This window comes from Engraulis encrasicolus, chromosome 14 (assembly GCF_034702125.1).
Source record: "Engraulis encrasicolus isolate BLACKSEA-1 chromosome 14, IST_EnEncr_1.0, whole genome shotgun sequence".
NCBI lineage: Eukaryota > Metazoa > Chordata > Actinopteri > Clupeiformes > Engraulidae > Engraulis > Engraulis encrasicolus.
Genome location: NC_085870.1, coordinates 26,441,757 through 26,463,307, shown reverse-complemented (window position 1 = coordinate 26,463,307; position 21,551 = coordinate 26,441,757). Strand labels below are relative to the sequence as shown.

Here is a 21,551-nt window from a genome sequence, read left to right as displayed (position 1 = left end):
GTGCACCGTGATTGGCTCAGTCCCATCTGTATCTGCCTTGTTCTCAAATGTGTGTTTTATCTTGACGGCACCTTCCTGTTGATTGATAGGGTCTCCTCTCCTCTCTGCCCCCACTGCTCCCACCAGAGCTGGACTGGCCATCTGGCATACCAGGCATTTCCCGGTGGGCCCTGCACCCTCGTGGGCCCCTATTTTCAGAAATGTAAAAAAAAAAAATATATATATAGAAAAAATACATTTCTGAAAATAGGGGCCCACGAGGGTGTGGGGCCCACCGATGAGTCAGTTCTATGCTGCTAGTTATGAGGGTCCCCTTACAGCCAAAAGTGCCCGGGCCCTATTTCTCCCCCAGTCCAGCCCTGGGGTCTCCTCTCCTCTCCTCTCCTCTGCCTCCACTCCTCCCTCAGCCTGGCCCTAATCAATGGCATGGAGCAGATTATAGTGCAGCTGAGCTGAGTGCTGTGCGGTGCAGCGCCACGACAGATTTATCTACTGCTGTGTTTTTCACAGGGAATCTCCGCACAGGATCGATGAGTCAGCGCCTTAGCGCTCATACAGTATGTTCACATTTAAAGCGGCTACAGTGTAGGATATATGTTTTCGACACACTGTGTGTGTGTGTGTGTGTGTGTGTGTGTGTGTGTGTGTGTGTGTGTGTGTGTGTGTGTGTGTGTGTGTGTGTGTGTGTGTGTGTGTGCGTGTTGTGTTAACTTAATGTTAATGTGTAGACACGTTGGTAAATGAGTTCAGGACGTGTGGCGCTCGAGTGAGTTCTTATGAGGCCAAAAGTTGTGCTCTGCTGTGAAGGCAGTTGGTTTTAAAAGGTTATCCTGGCCCGGTAGTGTTTGTAATGTTGCCTAGAGCAACAACAGAGAGAGAGAGAGAGGCCCGGGGAGTGTGGTGGTGGTGGTGGATGGGTAGTGGGCTCACTCACCCAGGTAGGGTACAACATAAAAACAACTCCTCTCAAGCAACTCTCTCCACTCCTTTTGTTTGTCTTCACGACGTCGTGTGAAAACCTGATTTATGCCTCCCTTACACATTCTCCACCCTTGGCCCTTCACCCAGTAACACACGCTTACGCTGATGTGTTGCAACAGGAGGGGAGAGCAACAACACAGCCACACACGCACGCACATACGCGCACGCACGCACGCACGCACGCACGCACGCACGCACGCACGCACGCACGCACGCACGCACGCACGCACACACACACACACACACACACACACACACCAAGCAGGGAGCCAGCCAGCCTAACTGCTTCCACCACCACCACCAACATTGTGGTCCTGGTTCCATGGCTGCCATGCTGCCACTGGCTGTGGGTCAAGTCGGTGGGCACACAGGGAAGCTCTTGTGCCCCCTCACTCCACTCCACTCCACCGCACTGCTCTCCTACAGCTGTCAGACGGGCCGGCCGGACATTTTAGAGCAGGGCCAGACCGCCACTCGCTGCCTGAAAAGTGCCAGGACCTCTCAGCCAGCACAGACGTTTCCTTGGTGCATTGGCCTTTATAAGACTGCACGTGTGTGTGTGTGTGTGTGTGTGTGTGTGTGTGTGTGTGTGTGTGTGTGTGTGTGTGTGTGTGTGTGTGTGTGTGTGTGTGTGTGTGTGTGTGTGTGTGTGTGTGTGTGTGTGTGTGTGATCTGACAGAACAAAAGGGGTCTGGATGGAAACTCTCTCGCAGCCTCCAATCTGGTGTGTGTGTGTGTGTGCACGTGTGCGTTGTGTGTGCACTTGTGTGTGTGTGTGTGCGTGTGTGTGCGTGTGTGCGTGTGTGCGTGTGTGTGTGTGTGTGTGTGTGTGTGTGTGTGTGTGTGTGTGTGTGTGTGTGTGTGTGTGTGTGTGTGTGTGTGTGTGTGAAGAGAGGGAAATGGCCAGAAGGGGTCTGTGGGTTACAGGTTTATCTCCTTGGCAAACTAACAACAGAAAAGGTACACCGAAGTGCATAGGCAGCCGTTGAGTGACTTGGACGGAGTTCACAGTGCTCCTAGCCAGACGACTTGGGTATCAGTAACCTGTATTTTTCTCCGTTTTGAAGTCAGACATTTATTAGAAAAATAAATGGCAGTGTTGACATATGGGCTTTACCTCTACCACAAGTTCAGACAAGTTCAGTTCATTTTGCCTGTACTCACTTGGCTTCACGTTATGACTCTTGAGACAAGCATATCTCTGGCTTAATGTTGCAATAGTTAATTAGCTCACTGGAAAAACCAAAACACAAAATACCACAGAACTTAGTCTCTCACGAAGCGTTAGAGAAGCGAAGGCAAGGAGGTGCTGGGACAAGAGGCAAGTTATTATTATTAATAAGAATAATAATACATAGGCTACGTTTTATATAGCGCTCAGTCGCTCACTAAAAGTCGTTTATTGGGTCCTCATTACACTATATGTATTGGGTGAGGGGGCCCTCTCAGGTGATTTTGTTCTGGGCCTGGTAAAAGCTATCAGCAGCCCTGCAGCAGAGTATATTTTATCATCTTAAACCCATCACAGCATGACTCTAGCGGCCTCCTAGGTTTCCAGCCAAGCTCGCTCTCATTATCAGTATCCTTGAGTAGGTCCTTTGAGCTGTAATGGTTATTATAGTTACGCTTACATTGTTATTATCCATTTGGGAAGAGCCTAGCCTCTCTCTCTCTCTCTACACCCCCACCCCAACTCCTCTCTCTGCAGAGAACCCTTTCATCCGAGCCAAGTAACTCTTTTTTTCCCGCCTGCAGCCAGGTCTCCCCTTGTCTAATAAAGGTTAAAGATGACCTCATCCCTCCGTGCCCTTCAAGAGCAGGTTTGGCCAGTAGCCCCCTGATGATAACACACTTACCACCTCCCCCTCCCACCTCCTCTTTCTCCTCTCCCCACCTCCTCCCCCTCCCCCCTCCTCTTTCTCCTCTCCCCACCTGCTCCTCCTCCCCCTCCCACCTCCTCTTTCTCCTCTCCCCACCTTCTCCTCCTTCTCCTCTCCCCACCTCCTCCTCCTTCTTCTACTCTCACCTCCTCTCCCCACCTACTCCCTCACTTTCTCCTTCTCCCACCTCCTTCTTCTAATCTCTCCACTTCCTCCTTCTCTCCCTCCCACCTCCTATTTCTACTCCTCCTACCTCCTCCTTCTCCTCTTCCCACCTCCTCCTCCTCCTCCTCACCTTCACCTCCTCCTTCTCCTCACCTTCACCTCCTCCTTCTCCCACCTCCCATGTCTCCTTCTTCTCCTGGCGTAAAAGTGTTTAGATGCTCTGCGCAACCGAGCGTGGTGGTGGTAAGTGCAGTGCAGTGCGCCGACGCTGAAACCTCCAAATTACCTGAGATTCATGACAGCTTTGACCTGAAGCTTGATGGGCTTACCTCTATGCACGTTTACGTGCAGACACACACAGGCAGACGTGTGCCGACGCACACGCTCTCTCACACACGCACGCACACACACGCACACACAAAGATACACTTATTCACACTCCCACACACTACAGAGCGAGAGTGCACTGATCTGCTCTCGGCGCAGCGCAACAAAGGTGAATGACTGCAGCAGTGCTCAGCTCAGCTCATGAGGGAGGGAGGAAGACAGGGAGGGAGGAAGAGAGAGAGGGAGGGAGGGAGGGAGGGAGGAGAGAATGTGGAGGGGTGAAAAAAAGCGGCCATTGTCTCCTTCAATGTGAGGAGGGGTGAGGTGAGGTGGGATGGGGAAGGGGTCTGAGCGCAGCTGGTGTTTGCAGCAACAGTGGGGTGTGGGGCTGGAGAGAGAGAGAGAGAGAGAGACAGAAAGAGAGAGAGAGAGAGAAAGAATGAGAGAGAGAGCAAGAGATAGAGGGGGACAGCTGCAGCAGCCAGTCGAGGTAGGGCAACACACACACACACACACACACACACACACACACACACACACACACACACACACACACACACACACACACACACACACACACACACACACACACACACACACACACACACACACACACGTCAGAAAACATCTCAAGGAAACCTGGAGGAGCCAGAGCAGCACCTCCCCTGCTGCAAGGGGGTCAGGGGTCAGTAGAGCCGCAGCGTCTTCCCTTCAACTCTTGGAAAAAAGGGGCCCCCTCAGTCCAGTCCAGCCCTGCCAAGCCCAGCCCTTCTATGCAGGGCCTCTGACAACTTTGGCCGGTCCCAGGACAAAGTCATCTATGATGCCTCTTTTCCACTGTCCTTTTTCTGGTAGGCCTACAGCTCGACAAAGCGCAACTCGGCCCGGCACCTTTTGCTTTTCAATGGAGATGTGTCGTGCTTACTCAAAAAGCAAAAAAGTGGCGAGCTGTAGGCCTAAGAGAGAAATCGCAGTGGAAAAGAGGCATAATTCTGCATACCCTCCCCTTTTGCCTGGGCTCGGGACAACTGACCACTTTGCTTCTATGGCCTGACCCAGGTCCAGTCCTGCCCTTCCCTGCTGCCCTGGCCTCAAGGGGAGGAGAGGGCAAGTGACTGATGACAGGACAGAGACTTGAGGGGAATAAAAAGGGAGCCGGAGAAGGAGGCAGTGTTTGGTTAAGACAAGGGCCCCGTGGCCCCTGCCTGGCTGCTGCTGGATCTGCTTGAATGAAGTTCTGGATAAACAAAAGAGAAAAGGGAGCACGCATGACGGACAGACACCATTTCACTGGACAACCCATGCATTCACTCACTTCAGCATATGTGCAAACAAACACACAAAACATAGGCTGCACACCCCTCGTACAAACAGGCAGAAGACACAAGTCTTAATCCCCTTGACGTGTTCTTGTTTATTTTGAGTAGCAAAGGGATGAGACGAGAGACAGTCTGACCAGATAGGGTGGGTCTCCAGCCTCAGAAGCAGCAGACTGGTTAGTCTAGTTTTTTTTAGTGCACACTTGGAAGGAGCAAAAAAAAAACCTGTTTGACCACACAACCCTACATGTGTGTGGGTGTGTGTGCGAAAAGGAAAAAAAGAGGACAGGGTATGGGGCAGATTCATTCTCCTCCCAGCTACTGCTGCACCGCCCGTGGTGTGCGCTTTCACACAGCGGTTAGAGCCAATCTGTTATTATCTACACTTCCTGTTTAGAAAGTCGGCATACGCTGGCAGTTGTCGTTCAAACAAGGTAATCATTAGCTACTGCAATGAGTGGTGTTCAGCTTTCCATGGAGCGCGCTCAGTGAGGGCCACGTAGTGCCACTGGGAGCGATGGGAAACCCGACTTGGAGTGTTCTCACAACAACACAAGCCCAGAGTTTCCATCCTTGCTCACGAAGACCTTTCCAGATCTTAGCTAAAGACCACCACATGTTTGTGATCACCGCTGATATCCTTTTGGTGTTATTGCTGAAAATAATTATATCGTCAGGATATTAAGGTTTGAGAGGGTTAAAATAAAAAACACGCTACCGCATTGTGTTTCCTTTAAGGCAGAAAAGCCCATTAAATAATTACAATGGCTCAGTGGATATTCATTCAGCTGCTTAATTAAAGGGATTTAATGGAAACCTTCAGTCGAGCACAAGTCGGCAGCAGGATGCTCTGAATACACATCCCTGAAGTAGGGGATTAGGCCTCCCATCGCTGCATCAAATCAACTAGGCCTACATCACATCACAATCCCTTGGGGGGAAAATTCACTGGATCTTCCTGTGCTTTGTAGGAAAGGAGGTACAACCGAACATGAGTGTTGACAGGAAACTTGGAGTCATCTCCCTGTGGTAGTGTTTTAAGTGAAAATAAACATGAAGGGTTGTAATATTTCAACAGAAGCAACAGCAATGGTATTTAAGTGAGTCTTTTTTTATTCAAATACATCTCAAATGATACAAATTACTAAGAACCAGCTTAACAAATTTGATGACTATATATTACATGCTTCTTAAAACACATAAAAAAACCTCTAAAAAGAGAGACCAAAAAAGTAGTAAATTCTTTTTACACTATCCACATATACATACAGACTTCTCCCATGAGAGGCGAGAAGGAGGAGCACCTGACCATGGATTCCAGCATGGGATGCAGCAGGCAATCTCAGTGTTAGGGGATATCCACATAACTAATACGCAATAGCACTACTGGAGTGAATATTGTCATAGGTGGTGCTTAACACAAAATGGTGGTTTAAGTCACTTCATACCAGTAACAATGCAAGCCTGGCGAGACATACTTTCGTTTAAAAGAGGACTGAACTGAACTCAGTGGCATATGGCAACTCTTTAGTCTTACAAACACTGAGGAAAAGGGTGTGAGAACGAATGGCTTGTACAGTACTTTCAGGGGAGCTTAGTAATTCCAGTGTAGCGTGAGCAGTCTCGGTCTGTGTGCCAAATAGGCAACATGGATGCTAGGCTAAGGAAGTGGGCTTTGCACGGCCTCATGCATATTCAAGAGCAGTGCGAATAAACTCCCTTAGCAGTTCATCCTTTAATAGTAATAACAAAAACAACACGATGAAATGCCTTGTGTTCAGTAGCTCGAATAAAATCCACAGAGTTAAGAGTTTTGTCTTGTTAGACGGGGAGACTGTGAGACAAACAGCACCAAAATCACAATCCTAAAGTCCACTTGTGTTAAATCCTTCATTTTACGGCGTTAATCGTTTCAATGACTTGGTTAATCCTTCCCAAATGCGTGCGGTCCGTCCGCTGCGTCGAGATTAGCTGTGAGGGAAATGATTTAGTCACCATGGTGGTAGTTACATCCCACAGACCACAGGGGTCACGGCAGCCTTGTGCAAGTGCAAGAAAAAAGTCATAAGTAAGGAAGTGCCATCATCACGCAAAAAACATCACTCAAAACATTAAAAAAATTAAGAAAAAAAATAAAAAGTTCAGGTCATCCTGGAACGTGCAGGTGCACCATGTGGAATCCAGTTTCAGTTTTTTTTAACCCCACTGCAAAGGCTGCATCTTGCAGTAATATGAAAAAAATCTGGATGAACACGCACACATACATTGCTTCACGTTCTCGTCTGGTTACATTCCTTTCAGGTTGTTGCTTTTGTTTTTTGTCGTTGTGTTGAATCTTTGGGAGCCCTTTTACTCAGAACGTGTCGTCCATCGTTGGCAGGCACGTGTAAGGAGTTGATCAAGGCAGCCTTTGGGTGGGTGTGGGGGTGAGTGGGTATGGGGGAGATGGGTGGTGGTGTGTGGGCCTCGTCTTGTCCACTTTCCCCCGTGATTCTATACTATCGTTCCAGGTTTCGAGGAGTCCTCATGCCAGTAGAGCACGTGATCCTCAGAGTCAAAACTCCTGTTCATTGGGCCACTGGCGTGTTCCTCCATTTGGTTCACATCAGTGTATGACCTAGAAATCAAAGTGGAGAAAAGCAAGAGTTAGTGAACGTGCAAAGGCATGCATATGCAAAACTGAAAAGAAATAACATACACAACACAATTTCCAAATAGAACACAGTATGGATCAGAATTTGTATAATTTAAACCGGAGTTGTCATCAGTGCTCAGGCCAATTTCTGGTGTTAGAATAATGTCTTCCAGTATTTCTTTTATATGACTGATGCAACAACACCGTATTAAATTATCGGCACCTGTGAGAATTCACACCAAAACAAATAAACAAACAAAACAATAAAATTTCCAGCCACAACACACAGGGGTCACATTTTCACCTTTAATACCAAATAAGACCACCACTCCAAAAACGAAACCACACCACACACCACACCACCACCACCACCACCACCACAACCAAAACCGTGCTGTGAGAAAGGTGTATATTTTCAAAAATCAGTGTGTACATGTGAGAGCAGCAGTGCCGCCACCAGCAGCGGAGGTGGCCTTGAACCCGAGGCCACCAAACCAGTTTTTTAGTTTTTAGCGTCAGCGATTCATCACCACCCGAGTGACACATTGGGTGCTTTAGGGTGGAGGGAGGGAGGTGGGGGTTAGTACTGGGAGCGTCTCACCCTTGGCAGTGCTATGCCTACGGCTGGCTGGTCGATACTGCAGCTCGGGGTCATAGCCCACTGCGCCTGGCCCTGCATGCATGTCTAAAAGGGCCGGGGCTGGGGCTGGCACTGGAGGATGCCACAGACTACCAGAGCTTGACAACTGGCACACTGTGTACGAGGGAGTTTGAGGTCTGCACATGAGAGGGAACGGGGGAGGGAGGGGAGGGAGTAGGAGGGTCAGTGTCCCAGTACAGAAACGGCTATGGCTACTTATGCTGTGTTAGCTTAACTTAACTTGGACAATATTATGTTATTTATTAAGTAGTGATTTATATATAAAAAAAGAAAAAAACATGACAATACATTGTGTGTGTGTGTGTGTGTGTGTGTGTGCGTGTGTGTGTGTGTGTGTGTGTGTGTGTGTGTGTGTGCGTGCGTGTGTGTGTGTGTGGTACGTACATGTTAACAAGTATATACTCACACACACAATTAAAATGTGACCTCTGCTGATTAATCAAAATATTCTCACAGAGCAAGCACTTTACTTTGTCACAAGACAAACAACAAACAGGAGCACATACAGCATGCATTTGCAGTTTCAATGGCAGATGACTCGGCATGTAAGGACATGGTGCAGCATGTTTAAAAGCAGTAGATAAAGCAGGAACAGCAGCGAGAGCACGAGTAGCAGAACAAACAAGGACGTCATGACACCGTTCCGGTAGCACGAAAACAAAACAAAATGTCCGCAAAAATCAAGACACTAAAATAACACAATGCAAAAAAACAAACAAACAAACAACAAAAAACAGAACAAAGCCAGGCAACCAGGGAAAAAAAAATCACTCAGGCTTCCATATCATCACACAAAAAAAGGGGGTGGGGGGGCACACCACCAGCCAAAAACCACGCGCACAGTGGTGGCTTTACTTACTAGCGTGCCTTACACCTAGCAAATGGGGGGCTTATTATATCGGTCCAGTCTGCAGCCAGTGAACCGGTGAGCCGTGGAGCTGGGCTGCTCCACCCGGTATCGGATGGAGGAAGAGGAGGAGGCAGAGGAAGAGGAGAAGGCAGAGGAAGAGGAGGAGGTGTTGGCAGAAGAGGAGGAAGAGGAAGAGGAAGGGCGAGAGGAGAGTGGAGAGGAGGAAGAGCAAGCGGGGAAGGAGGCAGCAGGTGGAGGGTGCTGGGGCGGGCGGCGGTGCTGTGCCCTGCAGGTGGTGCCATATCTGTGGGAGAGGGAGGGGCAGGTGAGGAGAGGGGTGGGGTGGGGTGGTAGTGATGAGGTAGGCATGTGGTGTGGAGGGGTGGTGAGGGATGGGAGGAGGAGGAGGAGGAGGAGAGGAGGAATGGGGTGAGAGTGAGAGGTAGGTCAAAAACAAGGAAGCTTCTCGAGCATGGAGGCTGTCCTTTTAATAACCTGTGAGGAGAGAGATTACTGCCCGGCCAGAGGCGAGCCATCCTCTGAGCATCAGGATGGGCCGCAGGCCGCAGTTAATCTTCCGATTTCGTGTTCGCCAAAGTGCTGCGACAGTCAGACTCGCTGACTTCCATTCGTGCCCTCAGTGGCACAAATGGCAAACAGACAAGTGCGGAAACCAGCTGTAAGACCAAAGAGACAGTGAAGTGAAGTGACAGAGCAAGGAAAGGAGTGCATAAGCAAGACTCAATACACAGAGAGAAGAGAAGGCTTGTGTACACATATTTTCCATCCTTTTCCCTTCTTTTTTTTCTCTTCCAGTCTTTTCATAGAGGTGCTGTCCATAAGCTGACTAAGGCTGCTTGACAAGGTAAGAACAGGATCAAGTGGGAGGGATCAGTGAGCTCACTTAATTGGATAACAAGTGTAAAAGTGGGCAGGGCCCTGAGCGTTGCCAAAGCAACACTTGCTCTCCTCACCTGCTGTGGGCGGACTGGATGTAGTGGGGGTGGCCGTAGCCCCCGTAGGTCTGCTGATGCTGCTGCTGATGATGCTGCTGCTGCGGGGGTGCCATAGGCGTCTGCTGCAGCTCGTAGTCATCCAGCGATGCCGACATGTGATGGTGGCCATGCCAGTTCCCAGCACTCGTCACAGAGGACACTTGGAGGTCAATTACAGGAGAGAGAGAGAGAGAGAGAGAGAGAGAGAGAGAGAGAGAGAGAGAGAGAGAGAGAGAGAGAGAGAGAGAGAGAGAGAGAGAGAGAGAGAGAGAGAGAGAGAGAGAGGAAAGACAGATAGACAGACAAAAAGAGGGAATGAAAGAAAAAAGATGGTAGAGAGCGATAGAGAGAGAGAAAGGAAAAGACAGGTATAGGCAAGAAAAAAGAAAGGAAACGATTATTCCATTATTCTTTCCATTTAAAACAACAGGGACAGCCATGTGATTACAGTGTTCACACACAGAGACACTCACACACTTCTAGCCATGCTCTCTATGGAGAAGGGTTAGCCTAGCCTACCTGATGATGAGAAGGAGGGGTTCCGATGGCCGTGTCCACTGTACGTGGGCGACATGTTGGGGTATCCCAGGCTGTGTTGCGACCCCCTGTCGTAGTCATAGGCACCACCGCCGCCGCCACCGCCAGGGGCCTGTTTGGGCCCCGTGTTGCGGTTGTACCAGCCCCGCAGGTGTTCCGCCACGAGGGCCTTCTGGATGTTCTTGTGCATGTTCTCGTTGCCCAGGCGCGAGGGCGGCCGGCTGCCGTTGTTGTTGTTGCGCGGTGGCCGCAGCGTGGCGTAGGGGTTGTGCTGCGATAGGCCGTCCAGCTCGTCGTACACGCCGCCGCCAGTGGTGCCGCTACTGCTGCGGTAGGCCTCGTGCGGGTGGTACGACGTGCCCTGGTAGTGCTGCTGGTGTGGGTGTTGGTGCTGTTGGTGTTGTTGTTGTTGGTGGTAGTAGTACGACGAAGAGGCAGAGCTGTTGACGCTGTAGTGGCCCTCGCTCTCGTTCTCGTAGGCGTACGCCCCGTTGGAGTAGGGGTCCGAGTCGGACGTGGGGTAGCCCGTCACGTAGTAGGCGGTGGTGGTGGGGCGCGAGGGCGGCCTGCTGTACGGCTCCTGCTGGTGCTGTGCCAGGTTGGGCATGCTGCCCGTGTTGGCGTAGATGCTGGAGCCGCCGGCGCGTCGCTGCTGGTGTAGCCTGCGGGCGCGGGGCAGGTGGAGGGTGGCGGAGTGCTGTGGCTGCCCGTGGTGGTGATGGTGGTGGTGGTAGCCGCCGGGCATGTCAGCGCTGGACTGGCTGGTGTAGGACGAGCAGTCATCCAGGATCTCGGTGCTGGTGCTGCGGCGAGGGAGGGTGCTTGACATAAGGTAGGGCCCCCCCGAGGAGCCATGGTGGTGGGGGTGGGAGTGGTGGGCGTGGGACTCGGCCTCCGTCAGGTAGGCCTGCTGCGACTCCAGGCTGCCGCTGCGCTGGCGGTAGTGCTGTTGTCCCTCCTCGTAGCTAACATGGGGGATGAACAAAAACGTAGAAGGATCAGGACACCTGGTAAACACCTTGCAGTCTAATGCTTTACACTGGGTGCTTAACTTCATCGATGAATGAACTCAAATCTCAAAAATCAATGAATAAAGAAGGACTCATCACATTTCTTTTTGCTTTTAAAAAAGCAAAAAGAAATCTGATGAGTGCTTCTTTATTCATTTATTTTTGGGATGAAAACCCCCCCCCATCATTTTCATGAGCAAGAATGATTTTCTTGCCTCTTACTGCAGATGGGCCGGTCGACGGGCCTATTCACTCTTCAATGAAAACAATCAACGATATCATAACAAGTAACAACATATGACAATTCAAGGAGTCTTGGGTATCTAATTGAGAGTTGGTCATTACCATAGGTAGAGCATCTGGACAGTGGTTGTGCACAGGGACTGACCAGTTTGCGGTGATTTATCCTCCCTTTACTTGGTCATTAGCATTTTGGTGACGATAAGGTTATAAAAGAGGCTTTGCCTTAAAGGGTTCAACGACTTCAATCAATGTATGTTAATAGCATGTTATGAAGCTCTATGGCTTATCTACATTGAGAATCAGAAAAGGGGAGGGTAAGACAGTTTTGCAACACGCCTTCACAAATGAAGTAGAGTTTGAGAAGTTGTGTTAGGTTTGTCCTTGGATGTGATACAAACAATCTAGCCAAAAATGAGGTAAACAGAGGGGAGGAGGTTCGAAAGAGGTTCTAAAGTATCAGGAAGCTTTCTCATCGCAGTTCACCATGACCTTCTGCAAACTCATTTCATACACATTTGCATATTTGATGGCAGAGACTGTGAGAAATCTTCAAGTGTATGATTGAATTATGAAATGCCATGACATTTCCAGGCCTGGAAAAATGGTCACAGAAAACTCTATGACTTTCTCACTTGATTTTGGGGGCCCTGACTAAAGGTAAAAGGTCTTCATATTGCATGCTAGCCTGATTATCATCCACTTTCAAATCTCTTTCGAGACTTGGCCTGACCAAGAGCATAACAATTAACATTTCCCAAACGGCATGGTTGACCTGCCTCCCTTAGTTTGCTAATGGTTGCTTGTTTCCCGACAAAGTGGGAGGAGTTCCCGTTTTTTTTCGGGAGCTCAAAAACAATATTTGTATTGCTCTTGGCCTCACTAGAAGCAACTCTGAAGGTGTTGCGTCACTAGGAGGGCACAGCCTGGCTAATTGCATGCACCTGTTCCATTTCTTTCACTGTAGGTGGTCAGCGACAAGACAAGACGACATGACAGGCCTTACTTGGGCCTGCTGTCTGAAAGTACAATGAAAAGACTTCAAATACTGAAGTCTGCTCCTTTTACTGGTACACACAAAAATACTGTCTGTATAGCATCCATTACAGACCTTAACAGACAATTACTCCTTCCAGACAAAAGCCCTCCGCCCCCCTCTCTCTCAAAAAAACTTGGAAAATGTACACAAACAAAGACATGAGCGGCGTGCAGTGTTAAAGGAGGACAACTGATTTACTTGCCTCTTGGCAAGATCAGTACCTGGGCAGACCCACAGCAGTGTTGTCTGGGAGTTGAGATTCCCTGCGAGTGGTGCCGGGAGAAGTGACTGAGGGCTCCACTGAGGTTACAGGGCCATAAAGCGTCTCTGTAGTGGGCTGTCTTCTAATGCTAATGCTAATGCTAACACTAAGGACCACAATTCGACCGCACAACCACTTCGCAACGGTTGAATAATGTGTTTCAGCTGCTAAGAGAGCTAAAATGAGGTGTGGGGGGCGCAATACTGTGTGGAGTGGCTTGAGCACCTCTTCATGGCAACATTGAACTGGGGGCGACAACCAAGAGCTGAGCGGGTGGGTGGGGTAAGGCAGCAGCGGTTGACAAACTTTTTTGGGGTCAGGCACCCCTGATGGAGCTCATAATCACACCACAAATGACAGTTACAAATAGTGTTGTCGTCATTTTCATGCCAGTGGTGTTAAATACATACAAATATGATTAGATTACTGTCGCAAAATATCAGAGGTGTGCTTTTAAATCTGCTTGGATGTAGAATTTCTGCTTATTAAATTGTAACAAACCCCCCCCCCAAGGCAATGGGACATAGACCCCCGTGGCACCCCATGTTGAGAACCACTGGGGTGTGCTGCGTAGGGGGCCGCATTCAGAAGGAGAAAGTGAGGCTGTGTGTAAGGGGAGGCCTGATAACTGCGGCAAGCTGAAAGGGTTAAAGGAGCAAGCTTGCATGCAATGTTTGCATGCAATGAATGCCTATATACTACATGCATTACATGGAAAGTTATGTGGGGAGGGGTAAGTGTTAAAATTCCCCATCAGCTGGAATGGGCTGGGCTGGGTGGGCTGGGTTGTATTGGTGTAGGGCAGAAATCTCTGAGGGTCAAATGCCTAGCGAGCTGTACTGGGTGGGGTTGGGCTGGTCTGGGCTAGGCTGGGCTAGGCTAGGGGCAAAGTTCTGGAGGTCAAATGCAGAGCAAGCCGGGCTGGACTGGACTGGTTTAGTTTAGGGCAGAGAGTTTCCTGAAGGTCAGATGCCGAGTGGTCTGACTTGATAGGGGCGTTGAAGTGGGGTCAGTGGTCAAGCATGCAACCTGCTGGAAAAACGTCAAGGTGGGCGTGGAGTGAGTAGGTAGGTGGGTGCTGAGAGGTGGTGTCATGTCATGTGTGTAGGAGTGTTATGAGCTGCACTTGGCTTTGTGTGTGTGTGTGTGTGTGTGTGTGTGTGTGTGTGTGTGTGTGTGTGTGTGTGTGTGTGTGTGTGTGTGTGTGTGTGTGTGTGTGTGTGGCGTGCGTGCGTGTGTATGTAGCCATATGGTGGGTGGGGGGTTGGGGTGGGAGGTTAAGTCTGCTGGCGAAGGTGGAGAGGAGGTTAGTGGTTGAAATGAGGTCAGCTGTGGAAGTAGTGGAGGTAATGGGGGTGGAATTAGAGCAAGGGGTGATGCTGAGCTGAGCAGTAGATGGGGGGGGTCAGGGGTGTTAGGTGAGGGTGAAGGTGGTTAAAGACATTGAGGTGGCAGGAAGGATCGGAGATGGAAAAAAAGGCACCTTGATAGGAACTTAGAGTGTTTGGTATCAATCCTGTCTACTTTTACCCAACACTTTACCCAACACAAGTGGCTTCAATAACTAGACGATCTGCATATCTTGAGCGCTCATTACAAACAGTTGATATAAATCTGGTTGCATCGACTTAGTGGCCGGATTTTTACTTTCGGTGGGATTTGCTGGGATAGAGAGGTAATAGCAGGTTAAGTTAGGTGATAGGAGGGAGGGTGTCCGGATGATGGGGGTTAAGTGGGGGTTGGTGATGCTGATGGTGATGGTAAGTGATGGTGTGTGTGTAATTTAGGCTCTAGTGTAGTGGGGGCGTTGGGGAGCCTTAGGGGGGCGTTGAGAAGGATACAGCTGAGTGGGGTCAGGGCTTAGTTCACATTGGGGTGCATTAAGGGCCGTACACACACGTCGCTGCTAGTTACTCGCTCAGCGGATGAAGTCAATAGAATGTCTACGTGTTCCAGCGAGTCTCGCTGGCGAGTAGGCAAGGAGAGTACAAGCGATGCGATGTGGGCGGGTTCCGAGATAAACTTATTTTATCTTCGAGCGACGCGAGTTAAGCGAGTAACCAATTGGAATGCAGAATACAGATTATTGACAGGTGACGTTACCCCTGTGGTGTTCTGACCACCCAACTTCTGCACGCCATCACACTTTGGTTTAAAAGTGTTGAGGAAAATACATCCAATACATCAGGGCTATTCAATTGGAGGCCCGAGGGCCATATGTGGCCCAGATGCAGTCCACATGCGGCCCAGGCATGGCCCCCAACTGAAGCAGTATACATTTCTTTTCTTGTGAATCTTCTGCTTGTCTTATACATTCACATTCAATGTGGTTAAGTTTTAGGTTAGAGGAACATGTTTAAAATTGTTTGTGGACTACTGATTTTAAGTGTCATTTCAGTGGTCGTGATATCTGAAAATGTGTGGCCCGACTGCAGTTCTTGGTTTCGAAATGTGGCCCAGATGAAATTCTAATTGAGTAGCCCTGCAATACAGTGTACCATCAAAGGCTCATATGCATGGTTGTGCACAGCACACGATTAAACCGTCTATGGTTAAACAGCGTAGACCTACATTTTGTTTCGGACGGACGTTATTGGCGCGGACAGCGGGAACCATGACAACCAGTAAACAAAATCACCCAGAGCGAGTGGCAAGTAGGCGAGTGAGCAAGTTACGAGTAAATAGCAGCGACGTGTGTGTACGGACCTTTAGTCTTTTTAATTGTGGAATACTAAGGGGGGGCGTTGGCAGACTTATTATGAGGTCAAGGGAGTGTTTGTTCAAAAAAGGCTGAAAACCAATGCTCTAGCGGAAACCAAACTGAGCTATGTGCTGCTACAGGTGTTTGAGTCCGTGTTTGGTTGATGAATAGGGACAGTGTGTGTGTGTGTGTGTGTGTGTGTGTAGTGGAGTTGATGGTGTGTGTAATTAGGGTGTAGGTGGTGACCACCAACCTGAGCTGTGTGCTGCTGTAGGCGTTGCGCGTCAGCACGGGGGTGGGGGGCATGCTGCGCGTGTCTCGGCCCGGACGTGCGCCGGGCCCGGACCGGTACGGGCTGCTGTGGCTGGACACGACTTCCCGCGCGCCGTGCTGGAACGCGTCCTGGCCCTCGCCGTACGGTAACCTGAACGAACGCGAGATAAGAACGCCGGAGTCAAGAGGGCTTATGAGCTTCTCTTCCTGCTAGACGGGACTTCATCTTAGTATAGGGCCAGGAAGTCAGGAAAGGCAGGAAAGGAAAGGAGGAGAACAAAGGGCAAGCAGCGCTGATACTACTATGGCACTACTGCTATTAATATGGACTAGTGGCTACTGCATGTGCGTGATTACACCCTGGGCTCTCTTGGCTTGGCTCTCTGGGTATTTCCTTGGTCATGGACCAAGTCATTATGAGAACTAAACAAAAGACCTTTTCCTGTTACCATCAATAACTTTGTTCTCAAATAATAAAGCAACCTGAAGCTGGCTAAAAAAAGTCTCCTAAAAAAAAAATACAAGCACTGGAAAATGCCAGCAAGCCTTTTTTTCTCTTCCTTCTCCTCTCCATCCTTCATTTTGTTTTCTCCACTAAATCCCTGCTTATCTCTTCTTTTAGCGATCAAACCACCACCTTGTTCACCGCAGCTCGCTTTTCAGCCCCAGATTGTTGTCAAGTGTCTCGGCAGTTCAGGCCATGGCATGCTTCTCTCTCTCTCTCTCTCTCTCTCTCTCTCTCTCTCTCTCTCTCTCTCTCTCTCTCTATGACTCTCTCTCTCTCTCTCTCTCTCTCTCCTATTTTTAACCATGCGAGCGCCAGCGAATTTGGGGCCAGATAAGAGCTGATTGGCGAGGCGTCTGCAAGGAGCTGGGGGAAGGAGGGAAGGAAGGAATGTGGCCCCGGCCAAGCAGGTCTGCACTGGCTTCGCCACAACTCACAAGATCTCTCTTTCTATCACTCCCTCTCTCTCTCGCTCTCTCTCCCTCTCTCTCTTTCTGTCACTCCCTCTCTCTCCTTCTCTGTCTTTGTCTCTCTCGCTTTTCCTCTCCTTCTCCTGCTCTTCACAACATCAGCTTGTAAATAAAACTTAGCCTGGGCATGCTCTGTGGCATCTAGCCGTCTGCAGCATTTCTGGCGTGTCCATTGAGAGTAAATAGAATGGAGGCCAAAATTCTATTTCATTGTTGAAGCCAAGTTGGAGCCAAGGTTGGACCCAAAAAGACCAAAAAATGGCCAAATCCCATTCATTCCTATGAGAGACATAAAACCCTGTATCTCCCTTAAATGCCACTCCAGGGGGATCATTTTTCGCTCAACTAGTAGGTCCCCTTGCTCTCCAACTTACCAGGGTGGTGATTTTTTGTGGTGATGTTTTATTTTAGAGAGATATTAAAAGTTAAATTGACCAATGAGCATCAGAACATGGTTGGATTGACAGTTAGAAGTCTTGTTGTTGTCCAATCAGCACCTGCGTTTGGCGTTGCTAAGGTGGAATGTAAGTTGGCATGTTCCCAAATCTGGCTTCAAAGCGTTGAATGGCAAATAGCGTTGATTTGGCGTCCATTCTATTAACTGTCAATGGGCGTGTCACATAATGCTGGGCTTCAACAGGCACACAAGCTCTTGACTTTGCCACAGTTGAAAGCAGTAAGATTTATTCATACTTAAGGGTTTCCCTGCAGCACTTTATTGTTAAGGCGTCCACCTTGACAACAACCAACTACCAACCTTGACTTGGTACTTCTGAAATAATAAAGATTCTGTGTCGAAGATGTTGCTTCACCAGAAAGTAACTATAGTGGCATGTCTCTGATGTTGGCTACATTCCTACCAACCTTCAGTATCAAATATATTGCTGGAAACACTTAAAAATCTACACAGTGTCATTTTTCGTCAAGTGATCCTCTCCTCCATAACTCAGTATCATGTGTTCGGCACAGTGTAATTCTTGCCTTTCCCTAGTTATGTGGAAAAGCAAGAATTACACTGTGCCGAACACATGATAACTAATGTTACTGAGTTATGGGGGAGAGGATCAAATGACGAAAAATGACACTGTGTAGAATTCTTGGTGTCATTGCCATTAATAATCTCATAGCTAACAGCCATGTCAGAGTTTGTACGCCTAGAGACAACTGAAGTCCATTATCCCTTTGAACAAATATTTACATGACTTTGAAGTCATTCAATTACAGGATAGTGAGACTATCTTCCTCTAAAAAAGCCTCTCAGGATAAAAAAAATGTTGCAGTAATTTTGGTCGAGGCAAAATATAATACATATATAATTAAAACTATTGGTAACACTTTATTTTAGTGTTACATCTATTAGCACTAATACATACAATGTTAATGCCTGTATAAGTAACTTGTAAGGCATGTACTAAGCAAAATCAAACATTTGTTAGGTCCTTACTAAGGTTATATTGGTAATAAATCGCTAATTGTGCATGAAAAAATTGCGAATACATGCCTAACAAATGTTTGATTTTACTTAGTACAAGCCTTACAAGTTACTTATACAGTATACAGGCATTAACATTGTATGTATTAGTGCTAATTAGGGCTGGGCGGTTTTGGAAAAAATGAGCATCACGGTTTTCTTGATGAAAATTGACATCACGGTTTTCTGCACGGTTTTTTGATAAGCGGCGATTTCCCCCCAAATCTTAATCTTTCGGACGAAAAAAGAACTGAAATTAAATTTAAAAATGAGATACAATCATGAATTTAAATTAATCTCCATTTCTATTTCATCACTTTTTCATTTCAATATTTTTAAATTTTATAGTTTATATTTCCCTGCCCAAGACTTTAAGTTCCCTTTCAAGTAAAAAAGGTTAATAAATTATTATAAGCAGCTGTTTTTGGCTTTTTTCCCCAAGACAGCCCAAAACTGCATATTTGTTCAACACCTGGCAACACTACTTGCTTAGTTATCGTTGTACACCTGGCAACATTGATCACTACGACCGCATGTTGCCTTGCGCAGCGCATGACTAGCGAGTAAACACAGTGGGACAGAAACGGAACAGACTGAAGAGACACGAAAACAAACGGATTTACTTGACATTGTGTGAATATTTTCTTTGAATTAAAGGCCAAATATAACGTAGAATGTATTTTGTCAGGTAGTTTTTGTCATATGGCGATGTATTTCGCTCCTATTTTGCTCCCAAATAATTTCAAACAGCAATGTAGCAATGTATCTTGTCTGCCCATTGCATTTTGCAAGCTAAGCTAAATTAGCCTCAATGGCAAAACTCATACGCAGCCTTAACAGCAGTCCTGCACACGCAGTTGGGATGGTAATGAAATACAGTTAAGGATCTGAGAACTGTTGTAGCCTATTAGAATAGCCTTTTATTTAACTTTGTGAGATCAAATGTAAGCTAAGTTGATTTAAATGTTCATCATGATTCATCCATGCCATGTGGGTTCTTCATTAGGCTATGCTTCACTCTCACCAGCTTCTTTAGCGCGATTAACCAATTATTTGTATTGCTTCAATCAACATCTTAAATTGTGATGACATTTCCTAGTAGAAAAGCAACAGTGGACTTGGAGTTGAAATGAAGTGTGACACGAAGTATGAAGTTCACGCACGTAGCCTAGTATGAACAACAACAAAACCGTCTCTCATCAAAAAGAGAACCTTGTGTAGGTGAAACCGAGATCACGGTTTTTTAACCGTAAACCGCCCAGCCCTAGTGCTAATAGATGTAACACTAAAATAAAGTGTTACCAAACAAGGAAATAACTTTTTTGGGTAATTATATTGCCCAGCTGCTCCTTACCGGTTGAGGTTGACGTCCTGGTCGTTGGTGGAGGCGCGGCGGTCTGTGAAGTACTGGATGCCCATGCTCTCTGAGGGACTCTGTCGGTCAGAATACTGCACGGAGCGCGATCGCTGCCTCTGGCCCACCATAGACTCATCTGAACACCACAGCCAGGGAATAAGAACAACACAATATGAGAAAAAATATAATGTTATAATTAATACAGTAGAGTGAAGTAGAGTAGAGATAATTTATCAATCCCAAAGGAGATTGAGGGGTCCCATAGCATAATAATAAGGGAGGGATTTTAGGGAGAGAGGAACATGGCGGTTGTGTTATTGGTGTATGTGGTGCTGAACAATAGTGCTATAATTGAACAATCCCTAAGTCATCATGTCTACAGGTCCGATCGTGTCCTCAAGTGCCAGAAATATGTCCAGTACCTTATAACTTCAAGTATGTTTTTGACTCTGAAGATGTGTTAACATTGAGACATTGACTCTCCCTCCTAGCTTATAAATGATCTCCTTTGGCTACCTTGTCCTGGATGAGAGACAATGCCAGGCAGGGGGGCTATATATTTACCAGTAACCAGACAGACAGGTAGAGACTTACCGTCGTCAAGGGTTAAGCTGTCTGACATTGAGCTAAGATCAGCAGGGTTGGCCTCATCTGAAACAAAAAGTCCACAAGAAAGACTATAGGTGAGTTGGCTGCACAACAGACCATTTATCCATTTACAAACAGAAATAATACTTGCATACAGGATAACGTCGAGTACATAATAACATGCCACGCTCTTTTTTTCTGCATATTTTAAGATGTTTGGCAAACTGAATTTGAGGCAATAAGACCAGACCAAGACTGAAACTCCAACAACAGTACAGAGCCTAAAAGGTATTTCTCAGGGGAACTGGTCATGCCTGTATTAGACAGCCACCTATGATTTTAGAAGCATTACGTTAAGGTTGTGAAATGAGGTAATGAAAAAAGAAAAAAATTACAAAAGAAGTCAGAGGTTACAACTGGAGAAACAGTCACACAAGTCGTGTGTGCGCCTCCTGTTTTCATAACGTCAAGTGATTTCTACTTTTTGGGATAGACGCACCAAGCAATACACGGGTCTAAAGTGTAGGCGCAGACCCCGACCTTGTTGGTTTTTGTCATTTACTGAGTTTTTTAGACGTCTTTGCTGCCACCACAGTACACCAGTGGTTAAACATTCTTTTGCCGAAATATGTTGCTCCAGTTTTAACCTCTGACTTCTGTTGTAAATTTTCGGCTCCAATATACATTTTTCACACAAGTTTTCACAGACGCCGACCTTGTTGGTTTTTGACATTTACAAGGTTGTAAAATGAAGCATGGCTATGACGTCATAGCACTCTCTTACCTATGATGATGGAGGCCCTTTGCGTGGGCGTCTTGCCGGTCTTTATTCGGTAGGCGTTGATCTCATCCTCGATCTCCTGCAGCTTCCTCATGGAGTCCAGGCAGTTTCTCCGCCTCTTCTTCTTCACCGTCTTGCAGAGGTCGCCCTCGTTGGACAGCTTCATGGCCGCCTCCACGATTTTCTGCTGTAGAGCGAAGCGGCTCTCCAGGTTCCTCAGGTGAGGGTCCTTCAGAAGAACCAGAGAGAGAAGAAGGTCACGAAGAGGTCATCAAGAGGTCATGATTACATTACATTACATTACACTTTGGGTATGCTTTTATCCAAAGCGATATAGTTATTTCACACGGTATTGGTAGATTACAGTCCCCGGAGCAGTCTCACGCAAAAGCCATGAATATTCACACAGACATTCATGTGAAGATGCACACACTTATGCACACGTACACGCGTGCACACACACATCACATGACATTACACTTGGTGTCTAGGTGTCTAGCTCAA

The 21,551-nt window shown here is 47.6% G+C and overlaps 1 protein-coding gene across 3 annotated transcripts in view; it reads right to left on the bottom strand.

The window, feature by feature from the left end:
• Positions 1–5,752: 5,752 nt before the first annotated feature.
• Positions 5,753–21,551, bottom strand: part of frmd4ba (FERM domain containing 4Ba) — a 60,194-nt gene continuing 44,395 nt past the window's right edge. The window contains exons 17-24 of one of the 3 annotated variants that reach the window (XM_063215283.1): positions 21,051–21,276; positions 20,273–20,329; positions 19,676–19,814; positions 15,856–16,026; positions 10,333–11,315; positions 9,793–9,973; positions 7,909–8,084; positions 7,179–7,289 (exon numbers count right to left, since the gene is read on the bottom strand). In XM_063215283.1, the coding sequence (XP_063071353.1) occupies positions 7,273–7,289; positions 7,909–8,084; positions 9,793–9,973; positions 10,333–11,315; positions 15,856–16,026; positions 19,676–19,814; positions 20,273–20,329; positions 21,051–21,276 (1,950 nt within the window). In that variant the 3' untranslated portion in view covers positions 7,179–7,272. Of the gene's footprint in view, positions 8,085–9,792; positions 9,974–10,332; positions 11,316–15,855; positions 16,027–19,675; positions 19,815–20,272; positions 20,330–21,050; positions 21,277–21,551 lie in introns of all 3 variants that reach the window. The other 2 variants (XM_063215284.1, XM_063215282.1) reach the window with 2 other exon arrangements.